Source organism: Bison bison, unplaced genomic scaffold (assembly GCF_000754665.1).
Source record: "Bison bison bison isolate TAMUID 2011002044 unplaced genomic scaffold, Bison_UMD1.0 scf7180017864518, whole genome shotgun sequence".
NCBI lineage: Eukaryota > Metazoa > Chordata > Mammalia > Artiodactyla > Bovidae > Bison > Bison bison.
The window spans coordinates 6188102-6215955 of record NW_011495071.1 but is presented as its reverse complement, the minus strand read 5'-3'; the positions used below and the strand labels follow the sequence as shown (position 1 = coordinate 6215955).

The following is a 27854-nucleotide window of genomic DNA, read 5'->3' as shown; positions in this document are numbered from 1 at the left end:
TCTGCAGATTCATTATACTGTGTCTTGATTTGTATTTGTTTTCATTTAATTTTAATCCTACTCAAGACTCAGGATGCTTCTTATATATGATGATTCAGATCACAACTTTCTTCAATTTTCAAAATTTCTCAGTCATCATCTTTTGAATATTGCCTGTTCTAAAGTGTTTGTGTTACCTGTGCAGAAATCCTAGTAGGAATATATTGGGTCTTCAAACTCTGTTCTTCATGCCTCTTAATATTTATTTATTTTTATTTTATTTATTTTTGGCTGCTCTGGGTCTTGGTTGCTGCACGCAGCCTTGCTCTTCGTGCAGAGAGTAGGGACTACTCTCTCGTGGTGGTGTGTGGGCTTCTCACTGTAGTGGCTTCTCTTGCTATAAAGCATGGGCTCCAGGGTATGCAGGCTTCAGTTGTTGCGATTCATGGGCTCCAAGAGCACAGGCTCAGTAGTTGTGGCATATGGACTTAGTTGCCCCACGGCATGTGGGATCTCTCTGGATCAGGGATCGAACCCGTATCCCCTGCATTGCAAAATGGATTCTTATCCACTGTACCGCCAAGGAAGTCCAAGAACAAGGTACCTTTTCATCTTTATAAATATACATTATTTTTTTTTTAACTCTACATCCAGGTTATGTTGTCAATTATTGGACTGGAGGGAAAAAAAAACAGATGGCTAACTCTTTTCCAAAAGTGCAGCTGTCTGTGAAACCCAGCTAGCCCTGGTGGCTCAGACAGTAAAGAATCTGCCTGCAATATGGGAGGCCTGGGTTCAGTCCCTGGGTTGGGAGGATCCCCTGGAGAAGGGAATGGCAACCCACTCTGGTATCTTGCCTGGAGAATTCCATGGACAGAGGAGCCTGGCAGGGTGCAGTTCATGGGATCACAAAGAGTCAGACACAACGGAGTGACTAAGCACACACACGCTATGCAACAGGAAAACAGTGAAGACAAGGAAACAAACAAGTTTTGTGGAAATAATCTGGTTTAAGACACTTCATAGTGTTATCTGACTCTCCTTGTTGTATTATCAAAATATCTGCTTGTCCCACTATTTGATGATGTTAAATATGATCACTTGTTTAAGATAACCCACCAGATTTCTCCCCACTACAAAAGTAAAGTTTAGTGATTGATACATAATCTGTGGGGAAGGCATGTATGCATTCCTTTCCTTAATAATGTTTCATTTAATGGTTTTAGCATTTATTGATGAACCTTGCCTGAATCAAATATTCCCTGAGGGTTGCAAGATAGCAGTTTAGAAAAATTACAGTATTCCATTCACATGTATTAGCTGTTTTCTTCTATAAGTAAGAACTTTTAGGGTATTGGGTTTTGAATCCAAAGACCTGAACAAAAATGTTTAACCTGAATCTAATGATGAGGAAGTTAGTTAAATTCATATCATCTTCTCTGGACTCTTCAAAAGAAGTCCGTGTCTGGGCTGGTGAATACTGTTCTTAATGTAAAGAGAATACAGAGACATAACAACCTGAGGAAGTGTGTCGGATCCTGAATTTTAAAAAAAGACAGAGAGAGAGAAAACAGCTATAAAAGCCATTTGGAGAGAACTGGGAAAACTTGGATATGTGGTGTACATGAGATGATATTGAAGAATTATGTTAACCTTCGTAGTGTGATAGTGGTATTCTGTTTATGTCCAGTGTGCTTATTCTTAGGAGATGTATGTTGAAGTATTTAGTGTGAAGTGTCACTCCGTATACAATTATTTAAAATGGCTCCTAGGGACTTCCCTGCTGGCCCACTGGTTAAGATTTTATGTTTCAATGCAAGGGATGTTGGTTCAATCCCTGGTCAGGGAACTAAAATCCCACATGCCTTGCAGGCAAAAAAATCAAAATATAAAACAGAAGCAATATTGTATCACATTCAATAAAGACTTTAAAAGTGGTTTATATATTTTAAAAAACTTAAAAAATATTGAAATGGGAGGCAGCGGGAGCTTTTCCACCATGGCCACTAGGCCAATCTCTGTCTAAGTGGAACCAAGGATGCCACAAGGAGGGCCTTGATGAGAAGGTTAGTAAACCACTGCTGTGAGAACTCTCTCTCCAGGCAAGGCCAGTAGTCAACATCCACATGCCAAAGGATAGAGTCACTGGTCAGCACCAAGGCTATGGCTTTGTGGAATTCTTAGGTGAGGAAGATGCTGACTCAGCCATAAACATCATGAACATGATCAAACTCTATGGGAAGCCAATACAGGTGAAGAAGGCATCAGCTTACAGCAAAAACTTGGATGTGGGGGCCAACATTTTCATTGGGAACCTGGACCCAGAGATCCATGACAAATTGCTTTATGATACTTTAAGTGCCTATGGGTTCATCTTGCAAACTCCCAAGGTTATGTGGGACCCTGACACAGGCAACTCCGAAGGTCATGCCTTTATTAGTTCAGTTTCATTCGACGCTTTGGATCCAGCGACTGAGCCATGAATGGGCAGTACCTCTATAACCTCCCCATCGCTGTGGGAGGACACAGAAGGACTCCAAGGGCGAGTGCCATGGCTCAGCAGCTGAACGACTTGTGGCAGCACAGAACCACTCTCCCAGGCTGACGACCCTCATCAGCTGTTTGCCGATGCACCACCTCCACCCTCTGCGTCCAATCCTGTGGTATCATCTTTGAGGTCTGGGCTTCCTCCTCCATGCATGCCTCCTTCTGGCTCTGTCCCACCCCCAGTACCGCCTCCTGGAGCCCTTCCACTCAGGATATCCCCAGTCATGCCCCCCCACCTATGCCTCCTGGGGCTGGAGGACATGGTCCCCCATCAGCGGGAACCCCAGGGGCTGGACATCCTGGACACGGACACTCACATCCTCACCCATTCCCACTGGGTGGGATGCTCCATCTAGAGATGTCTCAGATGCAGCTGGTCCACCATAGCCCTCACGGCTTGGGACAGCCCCATGCTGGGCCCCCTGGCTCTGGAGGGCAGCCATCACCCCAACCACCACCTGGGATGCGTCACCCTTGACATCTTCTCATGAGCATGCCCCACCCCCGCCAGGGGCCTCTGTTTGGCTCTACTGTGGGTCTCCCAGTCCTATGCCTCCGCATGGTATGCATGGACCTCCTCTACTGATGCCCCCTAACGGATGGATACACTGGCCCTCCATGACCTCCACCCTATGGCTACCAGTGGGGGCCGTTCCCTCCACCCAGACCCACTTCCTGGTCTCCAGTTCCCCCTCGAGGCCCACTTCGAGGCCTTCTCCCTCGGTGATTTCTCATTGTCTTTCCTCCTATTATAGCCTCCCAATGTCTGTTTACTTCCTTGGACCAATCAGAGTTGCTATAACACTGAGGAGCTAAGGCACTAATCCCTTGCAGGCCTTTCTTTTTTAAGTGTAATTTTTTTCACAAGAGGTTTTATTTATTTACTTTTTTCTATGTTGGCCCTATGTGTTTTGCAAATACACAGAGAAAATAAAATGGTTCCACACACATATGTGTACACCTAACATGTACACATATACAAATACCTGCAACCAAACCAAACATTTTAAAAACTAAAACTATAAAATATCATCAAACAGGGAAGCATGGGTGTGTCTGTATTATTCTAGTTTGGCCAGAAAAACAGAAGCCACTCAGTTTTTCAAGTGTGAAAGACTATATTGTAGAAAATTAAAGGTTGATAAAACTGTTGGAAGGGCTGAAGGAGTGACCATCTCAATTAGTTCTAGAAGGAGTGATTCTCAAAAACTCACCTGTAAGTGGCTACAAATGGGAAAGTGAAAGTTGCTCAGTTGTGTCCGACTCTTTGTGATCCCATGGACTATACAGTCCATGGAATTCTTTAGGCCAGAATACTGGAGTGGGTACCTTTTCCCTTATCCAGGGGATCTTCCCAATCCAGGGATCAAACCCAGGTCTCCTGCATTGCAGGTGGATTCATTACCAGCTGAGCCACAAGGGAAGCCCAAGAATACTGGAGAGGGTAGCCTATCCCTTCTCCAGCGGATATTCCCGACCCAGGAATCAAACTGGGGTCTTCTGCATTGCAGGTGGATTCTTTACCAACTGAGCTATCAGGGAAGCCCCTACAAATGGGAAGCTCACCTAACTATCTTAGTTTGCAAAGCCAATGAGAGTGATTCTTAAGAAAGTCACCCAGGGGGCTATCCTGGTGGTCCAGTGGTTAAGAATCTGTCTGCCAATGCAGGAAACACAGGATCGATCCCTGTTCTGGGAACTAAGATGCCTCAAGCCTGTTCGTCACAAATACTGAGCTTGGGCACCTTGGAACCCATAATCTGCAACAAGAGAAGACGCTGCCTTGAGAAACCCGAGCACCGCAACTAGAGAGCAGCCCCTACTCGCTGTTACTAGAGAAAGCCTGTACACAGCAACAAAGGGCCCATGAGCTGCAACAAAGGCTCAGCACAGCTATAAATAAACAAATAAACAAAAAAATTTTTAAAAAGAAGAAAAAGTCATCTGGAAGCTGCTTTAAACTCCAAGTCTGGCTGTGTATCTGCCTGCAACAACCAGTGAAGAATAATGGTCTCTACCCTTGCATCTTACACTGGTGACTCTTATCTAGGCCCACAGAGAGAAGGGAATTCTGGGAAATGTGGTTCCAGGTGTCTCCTCTGCACCACAGAAAAGACCTTGGAAACAGTGGTGATGATGATGATTCAGACAATCAAGTGTATACTTTATAGCTTCAGTCAGTTCAATCGCTCTGTTGTGTCCAACTCTTTGTCACCCCATAGACTACAGCATGCCAGCCTTCCCTGTCCATCACCAACTCCCAGAGCTTGCTCAGACACATTTCCATTGAGTTGGTGATGCCATCCAACCATCTCATCCTCTGTCATCCGCTTCTCCTCCTGCCTTCAATCTTTCCCAGCATCAGGGTCTTTTTCAATGAGTCCGTTCTTCATATCAGGTGGCCAAAGTACTGGAGCTTCAGCTTCAGCATCAGTCCTTTCAGGGAATATTCAGGACTGATCTCCTTTAGGATGGACTGGTTGGGACTCCTTGCAGTCCAAGGGACTCTCAAGAGTCTTCTCCAACACCATAGTTCAAAAGCATCAATTCTTTGGTGCTCAGCTTTCTTTGTGGCCCAACTCTCACATCCATACATGGCTACTGGAAAAACCATAGCTTTGACTAAATGGACCTTTGTCAGCAAAGTAATGTCTCAGCTTTTTAATACGTTATCTAGGTTGGTCATAGCTTTTCTTCCAGGGAGCAAGCATCTTTTGCTTTCTTTCATGGCTGCAGTCACCATCTGTAGTGATTTTGGAGCCCAAGAAAATAGTTTCTCACTGTTTCCTTTGTTTCCCCATCTATTTGCCATGAAGTGATGAGACGGGATGCCATGATCTTCGTTTTCTGAATGTTGAGTTTTAAGCCAACTTTTTCTCTCTCCTCTTTCACTTTCATCAAGAGGCTCATTAGTTCTTTTCTTCCTGCCACTACAGTGGTGTCATCCACATATCTGATGTTACTGATATTTCTCCTGGCAATCCTGATTCCAGTTTGTGCTTCATCCAGCTAGACATTGTGCATGATGTACTCTGCATAGAAGTGAAATAAGCAGGGTGACAATATACAGCCTTGATGTACAGTTTAGTTCAGTTGCTCAGTCATGTCCAACTCTTTGTGACCCCATGAATCGCAGCACGCCAGGCCTCCCTGTCCATCACCAACTCCCGGAGTTTACTCAAACTCATGTCCATTGAGTTGTCCAAACTCATCCCCTTCTCCTCCTGCACCCAATCCCTCCCAGAATCAGGGTGTTTTCCAATGAGTCAACTCTTCGCATGAGGTGGCCAAAAGTATTGGAGTTTCAACTTTAGTATCAGTCCTTCCAATGAACACCCAGGACTGATCTCCTTTAGAATGGACTGGTTGGATCTCCTTGCAGTCCAAGGGACTCTCAAGAGTCTTCCCCAACACCACAGTTCAAAAGCATCAATTCTTCGGCGCTCAACTTTCTTCAAAGTCCAACTCTCATGTCCATACATGACCACTGGAAAAACCATAGCCTTGACTAGACAGACTTTTGTTGGCAAAGTAATGTCTCTGCTTTTGAATATGCTATCTAGGTTGGTTATAACTTTCCTTCCAAGGAGTAAGCACCTTTTAATTTCATGGCTGCAATCACCATCTGCAGTGATTTTGGAGCCTCCCAAAATAAAGTCTGACACTGTTTCCACTGTTTCCCCATCTATTTGCCATGAAGTGATGGGACCAGATGCCATGATCTTCATTTTCTGAATGTTGAGCTTTACGCCAACTTTTTCACTCTCCTCTTTCACTTTCATCAAAAGGCTCTTTAGTTCCTCTTCACTTTCTGCCATAAGTGTGGTGTCATCTGCATATCAAGGTTATTGATATTTCTCCCAGCAATCTTGATTCCAGCTTGTGCTTCTTCCAGTCCAGCGTTTCTCATGATGTACTCTGCATATAAGTTAAATAAGCAGGATGACAATATACAGCCTTGACAAACTCCTTTTCCTATTTGGAACCAGTCTGTTGTTCCATGTCCAGTTCTAACTGTTGCTTCCGGACCTGCATACAGGTTTCTCAAGGGGCAGGTCAGGTGGTCTGGTATTCCCATCTCTTTCAGAATGTTCCACAGTTTATTGTGATCCACACGGTCAAAGGCTTTGGCATAGTCAATAAAGCAGAAATAGATGTTTTTCTGGAACTGTCTTGCTTTTTCCATGATCCAGCGGATGTTGACAATTTGGTCTCTGGTTCCTCTGCCTTTTCTAAAACCAGCTTGAACATCGGGAAGTTCATGGTTCACATATTGCTGAAGCCTGGCTTGGAGAATTTTGAGCATTACTTTACTAGCATGTGAGATGAGTGCAATTGTGTGGTAGTTTGAACATCCTTTGGCATGGCCTTTCTTTAGGATTGGAATGAAAGCTGACCTTTTCCAGTCCTGTGGCCACTGCCGAGTTTTCCAAATTTGCTGGCATATTGAATGCAGCACTTTCACAGCATCATCTTTCAGGATCTGAAAGAGCTCAACTTTAATTCCAACACCTCCACTTGCTTTGTTCGTAGTGATGCTTTCTAAGGCCCACTTGACTTCACATTCCAGGAGGTCTGGCTCTAGGTGAGTGATCACACCATCATGAGTATCTCGGTCGTGAAGATCTTTTTTGTACCGTTCTTATGTGTATTTTTGCCACCTCTTCTTAATATCTTCTCCTTCTGTTAGATCCATACCATTTCTTTCCTTTATTGAGCCCATCTTTGCATGAAATGTTCCCTAGGTATCTCTAATTTTCTTAAAGAGATCTCTAGTCTTTCCCATTCTATTGTTTTCCTCTATTTCTTTGCATTAATCACTGAAGAAGGCTTTCTTATCTCTTCTTGCTATTCTTTGGAACTCTGCATTCAGATGCTTATATCTTTCCTTTTCTCCTTTCTTTTCACTTCTCTTCTTTTCACAGCTATTTGTAAGGCCTCCTCAGAGAGCCATTTTACTTTTTTGCATTTCTTCTTGGGGATGGCCTTGATCCCTGTCTCCTATACAATGTCACGAACCTCTGTCCATAGTTCATCAGGCACTCTGTCTATCAGATCTAGTTCCTTAAATCTATTTCTCACTTCTACTGTATAATCATAAGGGATTTGATTTAGGTCATACCTGAATGGTGTAGTGGTTTTCCCTACTTTCTTCAATTTAAGTCTAAATTTGGCAATAAGGACTTCATTATCTGAGTTACAGTCAGTTCTTGGTCTTGTTTTTGCTGACTGTATAGAGCTTCTCCATCTTTGGCTGCAAAAGAATATAATCAATCTGATTTTGGTGTTGACCATCTGGTGATGTCCATGTGTAAAGTCTTCTCTTGTGTTGTTGGAAGAGAGTGTTTGCTATGATCAGTGCGTTCTCTTGGTAAAACTCTATTAGCCTTTGCCCTGCTTCATTGTGTATTCCAAGGCCAAATTTGCCTGTTACTTCAGGTGTTTCTTGACTTCCTACTTTTGCATTCCAGTCCCCTATAATGAAAAGGACATCTTTTTTGGGTGTTAGTTCTAAAAGGTCTTGTAGGTCTTCATAGAACCGTTCAACTTCAGCTTCTTCAGCGTTACTGGTTGGGGCATAGGCTTGGATTACCGTAATACTGAATGGTTTGCCTTGGAAACGAACAGAGATCATTCTGTCGTTTTTGAGATTGCATCCAAATACTGCATTTCGGACTCTTTTGTTGATCATGATGGCTACTCCATTTCTTCTAAAGGATTCCTGCCCACAGTAGTAGATATAATGGTCATCTGAGTTAAATTCACCCATTCCAGTCCATTTTAGTTCGCTGATTCCTAGAATGTTGGCGTTCACTCTTGCCATCTCTTGTTTGACCACTTCCAATTTGCCTTGATTCGTGGATGTAAGACTCCAGATTCCTATGCAATGTTGCTTTTTACAGCATCGGACCTTGTTTCTATCACAAGTCACATCCACAACTGGGTATTGTTTTTGCTTTGGCTCTATCCCTTCATTCTTTTTGGAGTTATGTCTGCACTGATCTCCAGTAGCATATTGGGCACTTACTGACTTGGGAAGTTCGTCTTTCAGTATCCTATCATTTTGCCTTTTCATACTGTTCATGGGGTTCTCAAGGCAAGAATACTGAAGTGGTTTGCCATTCCCTTCTCCAGTGGTCCACATTCAATTTTGAACCAGTCTGTTGTTCTATGTCTGGTTCTAACTGTTGCTTCTTGACCTGCATACAGATTTCTTAGGAGGCAGGAAAGGTGGTCTGGTATTACCATCTCTTTAAGAATTTTCCACAGTTTGTTGTGATCCACAGTCAAAGGCTTTGGCATAGTGAATGAAGCAGATGTTTTTCTGGAATTGTCTTGCTTTTTCTATGCTCCAGTGGATTGTAGCAATTTGATCTCTGGTTCCTCTGCCTTTTCTAAATCCAGTGAAATCTGGAAGTTCACGATTCACATACTGTTGAAGCCTCGCTTGGAGAATTTTCAATATTACTTTGCTAGTGTGTGAGATGAATGCAATTGTGCGGTAGTTTGAACATTCTTTAGCATTGCCTTTCTATGGGATTGGAATGAAAACTGACCTTTTCCAGTCCTGTGGTCACTGCTGCATTTTCCAAATTTGGTGGCATATTTTTTACAGCATTTTTACAGCATCATATTTTAGGATTTGAAATAGCTCAGCTGGAATTTCATCACGATCTTTTTTTGTATAGTTCTTTTGTGTATTCTTGCCACCTTTTATAGCATAGCCTCAGCAAAAAGCACTCGACTACCAGAAAGGATTTTTAAAAAATATTGTGGTAATTGACACATAGACACTGCCATATGTAAAATAGATAACTAATAAAAACCTAGTGTATAGCACAAGGAACTCTACTCGATACTCTGTGATGACCTATATGGGAATAAAATCTAAAGAAGAGTGGTGTATGTGTGTTAATTTCTCCCTCCCCCAGTCCCTGATAACCTCTGATCTACTTTCTGTCTCTGAGTTTGGCTATTCTAGGCACCATGTATAAGTGAGATCACACAAGATTTGTCCTTTTGTCTGGCTTGTTTCACTTAGCATAGTGTTGTCAAGATCCATCCATTTTTGTAGCATGTACCAGAATTCATTCTCTTTTAAGGTTAAATAATATTCCCTTGTATACATGTATATAGCATATTTTGTTTAACTATTCCTGTTCATCTGTTGAATGGACACAAGTTATGCAGTCATCTACCTACTTGCCCAAGAACCTGGGAAACACCTGGATTCCTTCCTCTCCACCTCTTTCATCCAACCAGTCAGCAGGTACTGTCAGTTCACTACTTCAGTTCCTTCAAATATATTATCTCCTACCAATCCTCACTGCCATGCCTGAGTTCAGAGGGTTCATCATCTCTCAGGTTACTCAAAACAGCCTCTAAACAGTCTCCATGCCTTCTGTCCTCCAGGTTTCCAGAGTGATCTTTCCATCACGTAACCTTTAGTGACCGCTTGCACAAGGCCCTTTATAACCAGCTCCTGGTCTCCTTACCCTTTCTGCCCCATCCCGTGCTGTCCTGAGCTATCAGGGATAAACACCTGGGTTTCAATTCTGGCTGCACCTTTTTCTGGGTGATGATGGGCACTCATTTAATATCACTAAACCCTAGCTCCTTAATCAATTGAATAAATGAATTCAATCACCCAGTTTTATGTATTATGTGATGTGCCAAACATAAGAGGAGGACATGGAGATGAATTGGACAAAATCCCTGTACTCAGAGAAATCCCATATATGTCGACAAATCATTGCACTGCAGGATAGTAAGTGCTATGCTGCTGCTACTGCTGCAAAGTCGCTTCAGTCGTGTCCGACTCTGTGCGACCCCATAGATGGCAGCCCACCAGGCTCCCCCGTCCCTGGGATTCTCCAAGCAAGAACACTGGAGTGGGTTGCCGTTTCCTTCTCCAAGTAAGTGCTATACTCCAGGAATATACAAAATGTTCCATGGTTAGTATGGAATTGTCCGTCTCCAGAGATGGGTGAGGGCAGAAGAGGGCATTTAGAGTGATATTGGAGCTGTGCAGCAGAACCTACTCTTGTCCTCCTGAAAGCATTTTTCTCTTCTTCCTGAATAATACAACTCTTTCCCAGCTGGAAATACAGCCATCCAGAATAAAGACTACATTTCCCATTCTCCTTTTCAGCTAAGTATAGCCACGTGACTATGTTCTGACCAATGGGATGTCATTAAAAGTGGTAAGAACAATTTCTGGGATGTGTCTTTAAAGGGAGGGAACATGTCCTTCCTGCTGGCTGGGAGGTAGACTTGTTGGCTGGAGCTGAAGCAGCTGAAACTTGGACATGAGCTTTTGTTGAAGACGATAATGCAACAAGACAGAAGGAGGCTTAGTTGGTCTATGTTTCACATGAGAGACAAATAGAAATCCATTTTATTTAAACTATTCATTTTCTCCTTTTTTTTTGGTCATTTGCAGCTGAGCTTAACTAATACAAACTAACTGAAAAAAATGAATATAAGTTCACCAAGGGATATTTCAAACAGAAGGAATGGCAGGTGCAAATGCTTAGTGTCCTAAAAGAGGTGGCATGCTCAGGGAATGCCAAGGGTTTGTGTGGCAGAAGAAAAGGCTGGGTTGGGAACAGCCACAGCAGAGTAGACTGAATCGGTAGGATTGTGGCAGGGAGACCTGCTGGGGACTACGAATGTGGTCCAGGTGAGAGGTGAGTGGGGCAGTGGTAGAAATGGAGGAGAGGAGATCAATTCAAGATACATTTACAGGGCTTCCCCAGTGGCTCAGTGGTAAAGAATCTGCCTGCCAATGCAGTAGACAGGTTTGAACCCTGGTCCGAGAGGATCCCAGATGCTACGGAGCAGCTGAAGTTTGTGCACCCCAGGAAGAGAATCCACCGCAATGAGAAGCTCACGCGCCACAACCAAAGAGTAGCCCCTGCTCGCTGCAATTAGAGAAAAGCCAGCACACAGCAACAAAGACCCAGCACAACCATAAACAGATGAAAAAAAAAGATACATTTAGAAGCAAAAGTCAGGAGTTTATGAATGTATGTGTTTAAGCACACGGAGGGGGCATTCACCAGAGGAAGTCTGGGCTTTTTGGCTTCTCTTCCTCAGAGGTCCTGTAGGTAGGGTTCAGCCTTTCCCCACAGGGAGAATCCTTTTCTTGCTCCCACTCTTTGGGTCCAATGTCCCCTGGCCCAGATGCCTCTCACTACATCTAACTCCCCCAGCTTGTTTCAGGATTATTTCATAAAGTGGGAGGTGGGTGGGTCTTCAAGCCTACTGATGCTGGCTCTTCCCAGGCTGTCTGAGTAGCTCCTGGTAGGGCTGCTCAGTTTCAGGCTGGCAGCTAGACACTGTCCCTGTCTGTTTGGGGACAGAGTGCTTCTGGGCAGTTGAGTAAGAGCAGTGCCCTCAGCAACAAACAGGCTTGTCTCTATCGGTGGGCCAGCCAGCAGGTCTGCAGGAAGGCTGGAGGTAGTAGGTTTACGGGGATCTTGCGTGAGGAATTCAGGCCCACTCCTTGTAAAACTTTCCAGGAAGCATTTTTCTACTGGGGAAGGACCCAGATACTAGGGCACTTCTTAACCCCCTGCTGCTGCTGGTAAGTCACTTCAGTCATGTCTGACTCTGTGCAGCCCCATAGACGGCAGCCCACCACGCTCCTATGTCCCTGGGATTCTCCAGGCAAGAACACTGGAGTGGGTTGCCATTTCCTTCTCCAATGCATGAAAGTGAAAAGTGAAAGTGAAGTCACTCAGTCATGTCCAACTCTTTGAGACCCCATGGACTGTAGCCTATCAGGCTCCTCCATCCATGGGACTTTCCAGGCAAGAGTACTGGAGTGGGGTGCCATTGCCTTCTCCTCTTAACCCCCTAGGTGCCAGAAAAAGGAGGTAAGCATGGGGAGGCAGCTGAGGTCATCCCTCTTTGAACCTCCACGTGGTATTTACTCAGAGCGATTGTTGCCAGAGGCCCAGGCCCTGGACTATAAAGCGGAATGTCTGCTCTCTGTGCCCAGAACTGAGCAGGTGAGCAGCCAGGGCAGAGGGATGTGGGTCGGCTTCCTAAGGGAGGAGATTGAGCAGAGCTGGGGGTGGGGACTAAGAACTAAGGACCTCCTCTTGGAGCACTGTGGCAGAATTTCTTCTTCCCTCCACCCCCAATCTCAGTTTTCCCAGCAGTGAAATGGGGGCAGGAATAAGTGAGCAGGGGAATGGGGGCAGAAGTGGCTGACGGAGCTGCTCCTGGGGTCTGGGGGCAGTGGATGGGAGGGAAATTTTATTAAGCAGTTTGAGCTCCACACTCCATATGATCTGATGAGATAAAAAAGGAGCATCCCACCCTATCCCAGGAAGATATCCCTTCCCTTGCAGCCACGTTCAACTAGGTCAGTCCTTTTGAGCCCTGACAGCTTGTGCTCCCTACACCCCAGGGAAGGGTTAACAGATTTGGGGGCAGGCCCCCCTGGGGAAAGTCCCCTGGGAGGTGTCCCTTCTTTGCTTCTTCAATTGCATCAGGCCTCCATTCGCCTTTCTTCTCAGAGAACATCATGGCAAGCGTGGCTGCATTTCTGACCTGGGCTCTGGCCCTCCTCTCACGTGAGTCTCCGACACTGACTTCTCCGTGGAGGTGTGGGTGGACTGTTCTCCCTGGAGGTGTGGGTGGACTGAGGGGTTCCTGAGGGAGGAAACCCAGCCCCTGTTCACCTCCTCTTCACAGTGCTTTCACCGACGGAGGCACGGAGAGGCTTCTGGGACTACTTCAGCCAGAGCAGCGGGGACAAAGGCAAGGTGGAGCAGCAGCAGAAGCTGGCAAGGGAGCCCACGTGAGTGGCCAGGGCAAGGGCTGCAGGAGAAGGGAGAAGACACCAGAGGGTGGGATGGCTGCTGCTGCCCGCTTCCTCCACCTCCCAGTACTCCCTGGGAAAAGACCATGCTTGCTGAGTCGCTTCAGTCATCTCTCTTTGCGACCCTATGGACCATAGCCCACCAGGATCTTCTGTCCATGGGATTCTCCAGGAGAGGGTTACCGTGCCCTCCTCCAGGGGATCTTCCCCACCCAGGGATCGAACCTGCGTCTTTTACATCTACAGTGGCAGGCGGGTTCTTTACCGCTAGCGCCACCTGGGAAGAAACAGAGCGATGCTAGTTCTGCCGGCTATCCTGGCGGTCCTGGGCTGTTTGGCACCCTCTGCCAGCAGCCGCCTCTGATTTCTCTATATCTGCTGCCTTCATGCCCGCTGGAACGTGGGGCCAAGGAGCAAAGGAGGGGACTCCCGGTTTCAGCTTCCAGAACGAAAAGAATATGTGGGAGTCCAGGTGCCTCTGTGCACAAGGAATTGAGCAGTATTGATTTGGATGTGTGCTGTTCAGATCATTGTTGATCTTTGCCACATTTGTAATGCCTGCCTTAGGAGTCGCCGTTGGCTTGGGACCACCGCCCTGCATTCCCTAGAGGATCAGTGAGCGATGTCTTTGGAGCAGAGGTGAGCGGGCTAGCAGACTGATGGCTCGATTGTCTGTCCTCTCCCCCAGGAGCCTGAAAGAAAGACTTGAGCCAGACTTCAGCGATATGGACAAGTTCCTGGAAAAGCTGGGCCCTCTGAACGGGCAGGGGAGGGAGCTTCCCAGGCTCCCACGCGACCCGGTGGGCATGTGGCAGCAGCTGCAGGAGGAGCTGGAGGAGGTGCGGGCGCGTCTGGAGCCCTACATGGCGGAGGTGCACGAGCGCGTGGGCTGGAACCTGGAGGGGCTGCGGCGGCAGCTGCAGCCCTACACCGTGGAGCTGATGGAGCAGGTGGCCCTGCGCGTGCACGAGCTGCAGGAGCAGTTGCGCGTGGTCGGAGAGGGCACCAAGGCCCAGTTGCTGGGGGGCGTGGACGAGGCGCGGGGCCTGCTGCAGGAGCTGCAGAACCGCGTGGCGCACCACACCGGCCGCGTCAAGGCGCTCTTCCACCCCTACGCCGAGCGCCTGGTGTCCGGCATTGGGCACCACGTGCAGGAGCTGCACCGCAGCGTGGCGCCGCACGCCATCGCCAGCCCCGCGCGCCTCAGCCGCTGCGTGCAGATGCTCTCCAGCAAGCTCACGCTCAAGGCCAAGGCCCTGCACGAGCGCATCCAGCAGAACCTAGACCAGCTGCGCGAGGAGCTCAGCGCCTTTGCTGGCGCCCGCGGTGACGATGCGGAGGAAGCGGCTCAACCGGATCCCCAGGTGCTGTCCCAGGAGGTGCGCCAACGACTCCAGGCTTTCCGCCAGGACACCTTCCGGCAGATTGCCGCCTTCACTCACGCCATTGACCGAGAGACTGAGCAAGTCCAGCAGCAGCTGGCGCCGCCTCCGCCAGGCCACAGTGCCTTTGCCCCGGAGTTCCTCCAAGCCGACAGAGGCAAGGCCCGGGGCGAGCTGCAGGCCCGCTTCGATGACCTGTGGGAAGACATCAACTACAGCCTTCGCGACCATAGTCCGGGCTATCGGGGAGAGCCCTGAGTGTCTACTTGTCCACGCGCTCTGGGGAGCCTGCTATCTGAGCCTCTAACAAGATGCTATGTGCGTGTCAGGGGCCATTCGGGCAGAGGGTGGAGGGTCCTGCACAGGATAGCTGAGGCCAACCAAAGGGCTGTCATCCTAGGCCTCAGGGCCTCCTGCAATTCCCCCATCCGGATGCATTACATTCACCAGGCTTTGCAAATCCGGCTTCCCGTGCTCATTTGGGAATCCTCCTGAGTTGCTCCATTCTGCGGTCGCGAGAGAGGGCAGAAAAGAGATACTCTATGTAGGAGCTCATGAACTGTAAGCCTGTTGCCATGGTGCTGAAGGCCTGTGTCCCTTTATCCCAGGGTCTGGTTCTGATCACTTCTGGCCACCTGGTGGCCACGACTACAGCTGGTCCACAGAGAGAACTCTTTTCTCCCCAGCGTTGTCATGACAGCTTCTGCTGGAGGAAGAGAAGGGAGGAAGAGAAGATGATAAGGGGAACCTGTGATGGTGTGTGTGTGTGTGTGTGTGTATCTCTGCTGGCTGATGCTGGTGGGGCCAAATGGTGTGGGTTGTGATGGGAGGGAGGTGAGCCTAGCCTGGTTTTCCTGATATAACACTACATCTAAACAGTCCACTGAGCCCTCCAAATTATGGGGACTTCTTAAACTCTCTGGGGAGCCTACTGTGTGCCCTCCCCATCTCTGGCCCCTCCCTCCTGACTTCCAGGTGGAAGTCTAGACTTCTGACACAAGTGAAATAGATGCTTATTATGATGGAAGCTTATTTGCCTGGTGTGACTCTCATTTGGACTGTGTCTGAAAGCAGTGGCCTCACCATTATCACCAAAGCACCCCATCGCCCCCTCCAGTCCCTCGCTGCACTTTCTCATTGACCCCTCCCAGTCCAGTTCTGTTGGAGGGCCGCCGCTCTGCCTGGGCTGACAGCTGTTTGTGCCTGGGCTAGAGACCCTTTGGGCTTCCCAGGTGACGCTAGTGGTAAAGAACCTGCCTGTCAGTGCAGAAGACTCGAGAGACGTGGGTTCGATTCCTGGGTCAGGAAGGTCCCTTGGAGAAGGAAACAGCAACCCGCTCCAGTATTCTTGCCTGGGAAATCCCATGGACAGAGGAACCGAGCGAGTTACAGTCCTTGGTCACAGAGAGTCAGACGCAACTGAGCACACTAGAGACCCTTCCTTTGCACCTGCATGGTTCACCCATTATCGCAGGACAGTGTGCATAAAATACAGGCTCCTGAGGTGGCCTGTCTTTGTTGTCCCTGCTGTTCTGATTTTGAATGGCCTCTTTTTTGACAATGTCTCTTTTTGTGACTGACAATCTTCTCAACTGACAACCCTCAAAATCTTACATCCCCTCACCTCCACCATTCCCTATGTACAGATTCACCACTTGGGAGCAACCCAGCTCCTTATAGCTCCCTGGGAAATCGAGAGAGGGTGAAGTGGAAGGAAGAGGAGAGGGCGAGCACACCCAGTCCTGTACCCTTGGGATGTCCTGGGCAGCATTCTTCCAGCTCAGCCTGCCTGGCACAGGGTTCTCACCACCACACTCCCTCACAGCATGAACCCCACCTCAGTCTGGCCTCATAAGCCTGCAGATTGGACCTCTCCCATGACACCCTCGATTTAGCAACTGAACTGGGGGAAACGTGTCCAGGGAAAGTTTACCCCCAAAGAAACCAGGCTGTTGGGAAACCAGGAGGGGTGAGTCAGCTGAGGTCCAATATGGTGGGGATGACCGGGCAGGAGTATTTGAGGCTGGAATTTGGGCAGGGGTTTACCTGGATAGAAATAGGGAGTGAGAAGAACAGATAGGGAGAGAGTGATCAAGGGACTAAGGAAGGGTGATCTAGAGCTGATGCAGCATGTGGCCCAAAGGTGGATCCAAGCAAATCCAGGTCTGAGTGCACCTCCTCGGGGATACCTATGGATGGCCAGGCCCCTGTGGTAAAGGCTCTTGTAGTTAGACTTGTGGACAAATTGTTAGAACCTTGTGCTACGGAGCTATTGCAAAGGATCAATAAAACTGCCCAGGGTCTGAGAGGACGCCCTGGGGGCAGTGACGCCGGAATTGAGGTGGAGGCAAAGCCTGGACCCAGCAGGCTTCGCAAGTCAGGACGGAATAATCCGGCAACTGGAAACCAGGCCAGATACGTCACCGAGAGGAGTCCGAGGCCTCTTTAAGAAGGGGCGGGGGCGGGAGGGTGTGGGCATAGCTGGCGGAAGTGCCGGAGGAAGGGGTGGGGCCAAGAGAGGGAGGCAAAAGCCGGAAGTCGAGGCCTGATCTTCGCGTGGTGATGTCGGCCGGTGGGGCTGTGGAGCCTGGGCTCCCGGCGGCGGCTGCCGCTCCCTCGGCCGCCCCGGCTCGGGATCCCGGGCCGGGGCACTTGTTCCGGCCTATCAGTGCTGAGGACGAGGAGCAGCAGCCCACTGAGATCGAGTCGCTGTGTATGAACTGCTACCGCAATGTGAGACGGGGGTGCGGCCGCGGGCGGCTGGAGGGTTGGGCAGAGGCGGGGAGGAGCGAGGGTCGGCGATCCTGCCAGGCTGGCCCAACTGGGGACCTGGGGGCGAGGCAGAGCTTGGGGCTCAGTAGATGGGGGGTTGGGAGTTTCATTGGTACTCTCCTTAACTGTTTTCTGCTTTCTCAGGGCATGACGCGCCTCCTGCTCACCAAGATCCCCTTCTTCAGAGAAATAATCGTGAGCTCCTTTTCCTGCGAGCACTGTGGCTGGAACAACACGGAGATCCAGTCGGCGGGCAGGATCCAGGACCAGGGAGTGCGCTACACTCTGACTGTCAGGGCTCAGGAGGTGAGAGGGGCCCTGGTGTCCTAGGGAAAGCTTGGGGACTGGAGTCGGAGCTTCGGTCCAGGTGGTCAGACCTCAAATAAATCCACTTAAGTGTCCAAGCCTCAGTTTCCTCCTTTGTAAAATGGCGTTGGTGCCATCATCTGCTCAGGTGCGGTAAGACTTGTGAACATGCTTTGTAAGGTATCAAATGAAGCAGTAGTATCAGAAGGTATCAAATGAGCAGTAGTTTATGAATAGTACTCTAACCAGTTGGGTAGCTGGTTCACATCAAGGTGCTATTCCGCAGGAGCAGTCTGGACTGCCCCTAGTAGGGAGAAGAAAGAAAACAGCTGGGCTGGGGGCTCCTGTATTGTTAACTTCTGTAGACTGAAGGTTTTTTGTTCTGCCCAGGACATGGACAGAGAAGTAGTGAAGACTGACTCTGCCACCACAAGGATCCCAGAGCTGGATTTTGAAATTCCTGCCTTCAGCCAGAAAGGAGGTATATTTAAGAACAGAGTGTTTGTGCTGTTCATGCCTGGCCTGAATCTTACTGTCTTGCAAAAGTCTTGGTGCCAGGTGTAGTGGCTTATGTATGGATTTGGCCACATCCTTGATCTTCATTGGTTTAACCTAAGAGAGCTTAGATAAAGTAGCTTAAGGTAGTATATAGTGATAGTAACACTGTGATGTACTTATTACAAAATTGTCTGTAATAATCACTCTTAACTAGAGGTGAATGGAACTTTGTTCCCTGCCTCCTTGATTTTATAGATGAAGTCAAGGGCCAGACGGTTCAGCGAACTTCCCAGGGTCATACCGGCATTTGATGGCAAAGCGAAGCCTGACCTGTCTTTTGTTCTTACTCACCAGCTCTGACTACTGTTGAAGGATTGATCAGCCGTGCTATCTCTGGCCTGGAGCAGGATCAGCCCACTCGAAGGGTGAGCTGGGGTTTTCTCATTGCAGCAGCTCAGGGGATAATTTTTTTCTGTACATTTGTTCTCCTTCCCATGTGGCTGAACTGTTTCTGACTGAATGTTGGAGAACTTTGAGGGGAAGTGAATGGTGATGCTATAGCTGCCTGGATGTTACATGTGTTGTACCCCTGTCCTTTCCACTTCCCCTCCTCCACTGTACATTGAGGCCTCTTCTCAGACACTGTACCCTTACCTCTGAAGAGCCTTCCCTAACACCCTTGGGTTTATCTGTGCTTCCTGAGTGCTCCATTGTGTCTTATATTTATTATGACGTCATATATATCTATATATATATTTATGAAATAATATAATTAAAAATTCAGTCATCTGTCTTCTTAAGTGGACAGATAAGTCTCTAGTTTTCTTAAACAGAGCCCCATGAAAGGGTTCTTGCTTATTTACTGTTGTCGGTTACCTGGCACAAATGCCTGGACTGAATAGCTGAATGAGTGAGAAAAGGAGACTTGTCTGGCACCACCCACAAACTTCAAACTTATTTGCTACTTTTACTTATTTATTTTTTAAAATTAATTAATTTTTGGCTGCACTGGGTTTTCACTGCTGCACGTGGGCTCTCTCTAGTTGTGGCAAGTGGGAGCTGCTCTTCGTTGCGGTGCAAGCTTCTCATTGCAATGATTTCTCTTGTTGCGGAGCACAGGCTCTAGGTACGTGGGCTTAGTTGCTCCATAGCATGTGGAATCTTTCCAGGCCAGAGACTGAACCCATGTCCTGTGCATTGGCAGGTGGATTCCTATCCTCTGGACCCCCAGGGACGTCCTTATTTACTACTTCTTGTTGTGAAGCCCAAGTGTGTTCTCAGTTACACTAAGATGAGTTGTGACTTCTTGTTGGACGTGATGGGGGCATAACTTCTATCACCAGGGCTGATCTTCTACTCTCTGTACCTGTCAGGCGAACGAAGAAGCTGTGGCTGAAAGAATTGATGAATTCATTGCCAAACTGAAAGAGCTAAAGCAAGTGGCCTCTCCTTTCACATTAGTGAGTACTGAGGGACTCCAGGTGCCCTAAACTTAGGGGAGGAGAGACCATTAAGACTGTCTGAGATCTTCCCGTGGTGCCTCAGTGTTAGATGGAGGATTGTATGTGATTTCTTGTTGTAACTGCTCGCTCTTTACCCATGTTAGATCATTGATGATCCCTCAGGGAACAGCTTTGTGGAAAACCCACATGCTCCCCGGAAAGATGATGCCCTGGTGATCACACACTATAATCGGACTCTGCAGCAAGAGGAGATGCTGGGGCTCCAGGTGAGTGCATTGAAGAAGCGAAGAATGCTCTGGAATTACCTTGCACTCTGGATTACTTGGCGTCAGCTCTGTACTTCCCTTGACTAGGGCTTTGCTCTCTGACTTCCTTGTTAAAACCCACAAGGTGGTAGGGGACATAAGCAAGCCAGAGCATTTTCTCTCCCCTCCGGGGGAGGCTGAGGTCCGTGTGCCAACATTTGATTTGCTTCTCTTCTGCTTTAGGCAGAGGCACCAGAAGAGAAGCCAGAAGAGGAGGATATCAGAAACGAAGTGAGTCACATTGGCTCTTGTGGAGGAAGCAGTGGTGGGCTGAGACTGATACCGTTCAGTATCTCTTCCTGACCAGCAACATGGGTGGCTGCCAGCGTTCCAGTAGAATGCCTGTAGCCTGAGCAGGGTTGCCCTGCCTGGGAGGGCTCACCCTGCATCCCCGTGTTGTGTTCCAGGTGCTCCAGTTCAACACAAATTGCCCAGAATGCAATGCTCCAGCCCAGACTAACATGAAGCTAGTTCGTATCTTTCATCGGGCCGTTGGGTTGCTCTTCATCTGACTCAGGCGTGAACATTATACTCAGTCTGGAAAATATTTCCTTCAAAGAAAGCATATGCTTTATTCTGAGTGATGAGGAGGATGTTGCCTTTGATGAGACTGTGCACTTTGGCTTTTGGGTTCAAAGAGAGAATTAGGCCATGGTCTCTAGGCTCTTGCGTGTGGTCTGAGCCATGTTGTCACACATTGATGAGTGGGGATTGCTGTGGGTGGTGACCTTGGCCTCTTCTGGAGGCTTGTCTGATGTAGGCTTGTGATCTGTTTCCTGCAGTCCTGGGACCAGCATCTGTTTGTGTGGGAGGTTTGGGTTTGTTCTTTCCCAGAGGGTGGTCTTGCTCTCCTGGAAGCAGATTTCCTTAATTCCCTCTTCCAGAAATCCCTCACTTTAAGGAGGTTATCATCATGGCTACCAACTGCGAGAACTGCGGCCATCGGACCAACGAGGTGGGTGGGCTTCGTCATTTGGGAAGAAGCCTAACTTGAGGGTAACCCCTATTGAACTTTCTTCCTTTCTAAAGCTACTTAGGGTGAGGAGCTCTTGAAGCAACTAGAAATTAGCTTAGAGGAGAAAAGTTAGAAATAGCATAACTTGTTGAAGACATTCAAAGTTAGTTATATGGAAGAGAGAGACCTATTTTTTGACTCATCTCTCAGAGGGGTGAAAGTACAGGGAGGCAGATTTTGGCTTAATAATAAAAAGCTTTCTGGGTCTGTCTGAAAATAGAGCGGTCTGTCTTGGAGGGTTGTAAATTCCCTTTTCCTGAGTGTATTCAAGCATACATTTTAAATTCTTAAACCAGAAAAACTATAAAGGGGATCTACCCATTAGATGCAGCTAAAGTCCCTTTCAACCTCGAGTCATTTTTTTCAAGGTGAATTCAGTTTCTTGGCAATCTGGGGTATGTTTTGGCAGGCTGCTGGTGCTAGGCACTCTGCTTCTGGCCAGCTCCCCCTGATTTCATCATGGATGACTGCTGCCCTTGTGGTATAGAAGGCACCGTCCTTGGAAACCAGTAGTGGGCCTGAGTGGTGGTCCAAGCCTTTGTCCCCTCCCCCTCCCCAGACTCCCTGCACTAGGTGAGGATGCGTCTCCTCTGCTGCTGCTGCTGCTGCTGACACTGTTACCATCTGTGCAGGTGAAATCTGGAGGAGCTGTGGAGCCCTTGGGCACCAGGATCACCTTCCACATCACCGATCCCTCAGATATGACCAGAGATCTGCTCAAGGTGACAGCCTGCATGGGGAAGTGACTCTCTTTCACACATGGCTCTGTGTCAAGGGGAAATTTGTCTTCGCCCAATCATGTCCTGGGGTTGTGAGGTACCTCCTTATTCCCTTGGGTCTGAGGATCCCTGAGTAGAGTTAATCGATGGTCGGAAGTGCAGATTCAGAAGGTGACTCAGGAGTGCTTTCTGATGACTTGGCAGCCTTTTGCCTCTAGTGACCGTAAGGGCCCTTGTTTCTGGACTTTTAATGACAGGATGCCTGCCAGCTTGGAGCCATGACTCAGAATGTCCCCTTTTAAAGTTGGCTTCAGGAGTGAGTCTGGCTTTAATCAAAGATTCAGAGAAAACTGGGACAGCTGACTTTGTCCTCAAACTGTTACTGGTAGTATTAATTTGGCAGGAGGACTCTGGTTAGCTTTCTCCAGGGGCTCCTGATTTAAAGCCTAATTTGATCTCTCACCTTGCAGTCTGAGACATGCAGTGTGGAAATCCCAGAGCTGGAATTTGAACTGGGAATGGCTGTCCTCGGGGGCAAGTTCACCACACTGGAGGGGATGCTGAAAGACATCCGGGAACTGGTGAGTGCCCTGAGGACAGCGCATGCAGCTTCACAGTGTGGCTGAGGGGGAACGGGCTCGAAGGCTTCAAAGGTCCTGGGTTTTGGAGCTGATAACCGAGGTTTCTTTTTTTTAAGCTGATTTGAGTTAAACATTATTTTGGATTATGACATTAAGTTTATGGAAAGTTCAGAGTGGAAAATCTCAGGCCTGACTCTGGGCTGATCTAGATATTTTTTGGTTTTGAGTAAGTCATTTATTTCACTGTAAGATGGGGGGACGAGGGCCCTTTTAGTGCCTGAAACTCCTGAACATACATGTATATGTATGTGTTGACGTAACCCATGTATTTGTTCTCTTAGTGAATCATTTCACTTAATTCTCAGTTGTTAGGTATTTTGTCTTTGTAATTGAGCTTTACTTTGTGCTTCTTCAGACAAGGACTAGAGTTCATATTTAAGAACCTTTCTATAGCTTTTGTTTCATGTTGCCCATTATCACTTTGGCAGATTAATCCACACAGTCTTAGGAGTGGCTGCCTAGGTCAGAAGGTGGTGTAGAATAAACAGACACCAGACCTCCCCAGCGGGCATCCCTGGTCTCTACCCCTCCCCGCCAGCCCCCCGCCTCCATCAGGTTTATGGTTAAACCTAACAAACGGTGAGCCAGTATTCTAGCAATTTGGATGCCATTTCTTACAGGTAACCAAGAACCCTTTCACACTGGGTGACAGCTCCAGTCCTGGCCAGACGGAGAAACTGCAGGAGTTTAGTCAGAAGTTGGACCAGGTGAGAGGACTGGTTGGCCAGTGTTTACGGTCCTGGGGTTCCAGTGAACAAGCAGGAGGCTACACACCCCTTCTTGCCACATATCAACATCTAACATGTTGCGAATTCTCCTGTTTCCGATATCCCGCGCCATCTCCTTTCTTGGTTTTCTCCCTTTTTTTGTTAGAGCATCTTTTCCAGTAGCATCATGAGAAAGTGCATGGGAAGTAGAATTCCTGGGATTTTGCATGTCTGAAACTTTCTTTATTCTACTCTTGTACTAGCTGAATGGCTGGGGATAGAATTCTGGGTGGAAATAATTTTTTATCAGAATTTCTAAAGTCTTCCAATTTCCTGCTAATGTCTTTCATTTTCTCAGTTTGGCTGTTGAGAGGTTGGAAGGCATTCTGCTTCCTGATCTTTTGTTTGTGACCTATCTTATGATACTTTTCTGTCTCCTGTGATGTGAAATTTCAGAATGTGCTTTGGTGTGGGTCAGTTTTCAACCATTGTTGTTAAGCACTGGGTGGGTTCTTTAAATCTGGAAAGTCATGTGGCTCAGTTCTAGGGAGCTTATAAAAATGCTCTATTGCTTCTTCTCTGTTCTCTCTTTCTGAGATCTCTATCTCAGTGTTTTGGATGTTAGACTGACTTGTCTGGTTGTCTGTAATTTTTTTTTTTTTGGTCCTATTTTTGTTTTTTTATGTTTGCTTTACTGTCGGAGAATAATTTTCCAGCCCTTTAATTGAGTTTTTCATTTCCACTGACATTTTGATTTTCCAAGTGGCTTTTTTTGGTCTTTCAATACTTTCTGCCGGCTTTTTTTTTTTTTTTTTTTAATAGCATCCTGTTGTATTAAGGAGGTAGTATTTTTTTCTCTTTGAGAATATTAATATTTTTTTCTTATGTTTAATTTTCCTTGCATAGGTTCCATTTCCTCCCAAGTTTTTTTTTTTTTTCCCATTTGATTTCTGTCTTTCAGTGTTAGGGGCTTTGCTCAGATGTCTGGTAATCATTGGTTGTCTGTTTAAAAGTAGAGGACTAAACCACCTGAGTGGGGTGAGTCTTGTTGACATTGGGTCATTGGAGGGGATTCAGCTTAGCCATTTTGTTGAGGTGACTCCAATGCTTGAGTTGTTAAGTGTTTCCTCTTGGGCTGGTCAGATTCCCAGCAGTGCGTGTTCCATTTCCTGGCCTGAGGGTGAAGGCTTGGCTGGCAGTGTTCTGAGAGCCCAGTGTGGGAACAGGACTGGGGGTGTGTATGTTTCCAGTAAGGCTACCTTCACTTAACTTCCTGTTCTTGATGCCTTCCTGTCTACCCTCCACTGGGTCAGTGTCCCCCAGGCCATAGTGCTCTGTGCTCACCTCTCCACAGCATCCTCTATCTGCTCTTGGGATGGAGGAAGGACAATTGTTGATCTGTTTGGGGTAAGAGAGGAGATAGGGATGCTTTTTAAACAACTGTCAAAGACTCTTATTTTAGATCCTCTCTACTCCACCTCTAGAAGTACCTTCATTTCACTAGTTCTTAAAACTCTGCGGGATTCTGTAGTGTAATTAGGTTGCTTGTAAATTAGGCTGGCAGACACAGCTCTTTTCCTGCAAGGAGCTATGTAAGATTTACACGATCATGCTGAATTCTGTCTCCTTTAGATCCTTGAGGGTATTTTGAAGGCTCACTTTATTATGGATGATCCGGCAGGAAACAGCTACTTGCAGGTACAGTAGACCTTCCCTGGTATTTCATAGAGATGTCTTTTTGATCTTCCTTAAATATATATCACTTCTCCAGAAACTGAGACACTCAATTCTAAATGAGTGCCTTTTATCAGGGAAACTTTTAGCAGAAATTGGAACATAAGAGAGCAAGGGGGGCGGTAGAAGGGACTGTGTGTCAAGAGGGAAAAAAGGAGACTCCCAGGTTCCTTCTTCCTCTAGTCTAGCTGGAGTCCCAGCTCTCAGTACAACATGGAGTTTTCATTTTGTAAATCTGGCTGTAGAGTGAGAAGTGGTGCCTCATCCAGAGGCCAAGGTGGGAAACTTAAAGCTGACAAGGGAGATACTCTGGTGATTGATAGTAACTTTGAGTAGTTTGAGTAGTTATTATGGATCAGGCAAAACTTTTCTAAGATTGCTCCACAATTAAGAGTATGCTACCTTCTTTGTAAGAAGGTGCAGATAGAAAGTTGTTCTCCTTGCAGTCCCACTCCCAGCCCATGTGAGCTCTGTTGCTAGGCCCATGAGTTGAGCCTAGTTGTTGGGTGTTGAAGGCCCTTTGAAACAATGAAGGAAATTTCCTGGTGGTCCAGTGGTTAGCACTCTGTGCTTCCATTGCAGGGGGGCATGGATTTAGTCCCTAGTTGGGGAACTAAGATCCTGCATGCCGCTTGGCAAAAAAAGAATAAAAACTCATTAAGGTCTTGATGAAGTGGAAATTTGGAAGTTGCCAGGGGGAGGGGGGATGGGAGGATGGCAGAGGCACTGATGGTCTGTCCTTGGCCTTGCAGAATGTGTATGCACCTGAAGATGACCCTGAGATGAAGGTGGAGCATTATAAGCGCACATTTGACCAAAACGAAGAGCTGGGGCTCAACGACATGAAGACAGAGGGCTATGAGACAGGGCTGCCTGCCCAGCGGTAGCAGTGGTGGTTCCCGGCCAGCCTCCAGTGCTACTCAGACGACGGGGTTATTTATTGCTTTCGGAAAAGGCTGGACTTGCCCCCTACGAGGCCTTGCCCGCGCAGGGAGGACACCCGGTCTAAGTCGGAGATCTGGGCACACTTTCTGAACAGTTTGTGATGGAAATACAAACCTCTTGGGTTACTTGACCTTACTTTGAAGGATTTGAATTGGCGTGGAAAGAAACCCAGAAATGAACCATCAGGCGTGTCATTGTCACTTGTTTCAAGTCTTTACCCTCTCTCCACACAGTGCTCTCTTATATAGGGCTGGAACTCTGAAGAGTTGGGAGAAAGTGGAAGACATCTACATCTGGAGTTTGGGAGTTGGGTTGGGTATATAAAATACTGACTTTCAACACAGTCTCCTGAGGGGAGGGAGTCTAGGACAGGTGAAGAAGTTCTCATTAAAATGGTGGCACTGGCCTCTGAATTCACTCTGTCCTTGTTTGATGTGCTGGTAGAATTCAACCTCCTGAGGAAATTTTCTCTAGTGGAGCAACTGTAACTTGGGGAGTGGAGCTAGCATTTCATTCACTCCTTCAGTAGATGTTCGAGTGTTTGCTTTGTGCCAGGTACATCATAGAACTGAAGAAAATAAAGCTCTGCTTTCATGGAGCTTCAAGTGTAGTGGGGAGAGTTGACAGAACGGGTCAGGGTCAGGGCATTTGCCTCATTAGATGGAACTTCAGAGAAAGGGCCAACCAGGGATTGAATCCATGCCCCTCTTTGGCCATGCCACTGGTTGTAAATTCATTTGATCCTTGAGCCCTGTGAGGTAAGCTTAAGACCTGAGCTTGGTCTTGTTAGGCTAAGGTTTGGTAGTGAGTAGAATGGTTAGAGGTGAACTGAAGACAGAAATGGGCAGGAGGTGATTGGGTTGAGAGGACTCTAGTGGTAACATGCCTGGAGCAGAACTGTGAGACTTGCCCAGTGCCTACTGACACCAGGGAGGACGCGGGGCTGTGGAGTTCAGCTGGAGATAACACTAAAGTGGACTAGATGCAGAGGCGGTGTTGTAAATGGACCTTTGGGGCCTTCCAGCTAGTGAGGCCCTATCAATCCAGTGCCCCCTTCTCACAGGCCCTAAGAGACTCAGCCTTGTTTTCCTGGGCCTGTGCTGTGACCACTCAGTATTCCAGTGGTTTAAAGTTCAGGCCTCAGGGCAGTAATCTCAAACCTGTTCCATCATGTATATTTTTTGAACCTGTGTCCCAAGATATGTGTTTTTATTAAGTATAATAATGCCTCATTATATATTGACTAATATATATCTCTTAAAACAGTGACCAAAAAATTGAGCATATGGTGAGATAGATAAACTACACAAACTAACTTATTTTTCAAAAAATTTGGATTACCTCTTGCACCCCACTTTTTTAGTCTCTGATCCCAAGGGTCATATGTTCTAGCTATGTGAAGTTAGGCAACTTAATCTCTCCAAACTTCAGTGTTCTCATCTGTAAGGTAAAGGTAATAAAACCATGTGAGAAATGTGAGGGTTAAATGAGATAATTCAAGTACAGCTCTTAAAACCTCAAGAAGAAAAATCTTTCCAAACTTGTGTGTTAGAATTCATTCTCTCTGCTGCTGCTGCTGCTAAGTCGCTTCAGTTGTGTCTGACTCTGTCTCTAGCTTCTCTCTTGCCATGCTGAAAACATCAATAGATCTAGGTTCTTTTCATTGGGAAGAGTTTGCACAAAATCTGGGGACAACTGGTATCAAATGCGGGTAAGTTACATAGGTTAGAAACTACCATATTTTTCATCATAATTATACTGGGTTTGGAATCCTGAATTCGTCTCTTGAAAGCCCCTTAAAACAGATTCCTCTCCTCCTAAACATATTAATAAAAATTACTTAAAAACAATGTGCCAGTTGTTTGAAGCATTTTGCATAGTAATATTATCTTAGTCCACCTAATCATTGAGTTCCGTGTCATTATTATCCCCATTTTGTTAAGCAACTTGCCCCAGGCCTCTCACAGTTAGCAAGTTATTGAGCCAGAACTCAAACGTAGATGGGCT

The 27854-nt window shown here is 47.2% G+C and overlaps 2 protein-coding genes and 1 pseudogene across 3 annotated transcripts; all 3 read left to right on the top strand.

Annotated features, from left to right (window-relative positions):
- The first annotated feature begins 1894 nt into the window (after positions 1-1894).
- LOC104981493 lies at positions 1895-2882 on the top strand (annotated as a pseudogene).
- A 9571-nt stretch (positions 2883-12453) lies between these two features.
- Positions 12454-15202, top strand: APOA5 (apolipoprotein A-V). Of its 2 annotated transcripts, none has more exons than XM_010830376.1 (4): positions 12454-12542; positions 13056-13112; positions 13234-13339; positions 14049-15202. In XM_010830376.1, the coding sequence occupies exons 2-4, from the start codon at positions 13064-13066 to the stop codon at positions 14998-15000; spliced, it is 1107 nt and encodes a 368-aa protein (XP_010828678.1). In that variant the 5' UTR covers positions 12454-12542; positions 13056-13063; the 3' UTR covers positions 15001-15202. The 2 variants fall into 2 exon arrangements, with proteins under 2 accessions (XP_010828678.1, XP_010828677.1); XM_010830375.1 differs by lacking the exon at positions 12454-12542 and adding an exon at positions 12722-12901.
- Positions 15203-17208: 2006 nt separating this feature from the next.
- On the top strand, positions 17209-27697 carry ZPR1 (ZPR1 zinc finger). Its single transcript, XM_010830374.1, has 14 exons — positions 17209-17475; positions 17659-17820; positions 18211-18301; positions 18673-18743; positions 19692-19778; positions 19925-20047; positions 20270-20317; positions 20494-20560; positions 20971-21041; positions 21734-21823; positions 22291-22401; positions 23082-23168; positions 24801-24866; positions 25655-27697. The coding sequence occupies exons 1-14, from the start codon at positions 17305-17307 to the stop codon at positions 25787-25789; spliced, it is 1380 nt and encodes a 459-aa protein (XP_010828676.1). The 5' UTR covers positions 17209-17304; the 3' UTR covers positions 25790-27697.
- The last annotated feature ends 157 nt before the right edge of the window (positions 27698-27854 follow it).

What these genes read in the sequence shown, in the direction of transcription:
- APOA5 (XM_010830376.1), top strand. Translation starts at nt 13,064, where the DNA reads ATGGCAAGCGTGGCTGCATTTCTGACCTGGGCTCTGGCCCTCCTCTCA. An exon ending in GGCTCTGGCCCTCCTCTCAC is followed by an intron (nt 13,113 to 13,233) that starts GTGAGTCTCCGA and finishes TCCTCTTCACAG; the next exon opens with TGCTTTCACCGACGGAGGCA. An exon ending in AAGCTGGCAAGGGAGCCCAC is followed by an intron (nt 13,340 to 14,048) that starts GTGAGTGGCCAG and finishes CCTCTCCCCCAG; the next exon opens with GAGCCTGAAAGAAAGACTTG.
- ZPR1 (XM_010830374.1), top strand. Translation starts at nt 17,305, where the DNA reads ATGTCGGCCGGTGGGGCTGTGGAGCCTGGGCTCCCGGCGGCGGCTGCC. An exon ending in GTATGAACTGCTACCGCAAT is followed by an intron (nt 17,476 to 17,658) that starts GTGAGACGGGGG and finishes CTGCTTTCTCAG; the next exon opens with GGCATGACGCGCCTCCTGCT. An exon ending in CAGGAAACAGCTACTTGCAG is followed by an intron (nt 24,867 to 25,654) that starts GTACAGTAGACC and finishes TTGGCCTTGCAG; the next exon opens with AATGTGTATGCACCTGAAGA.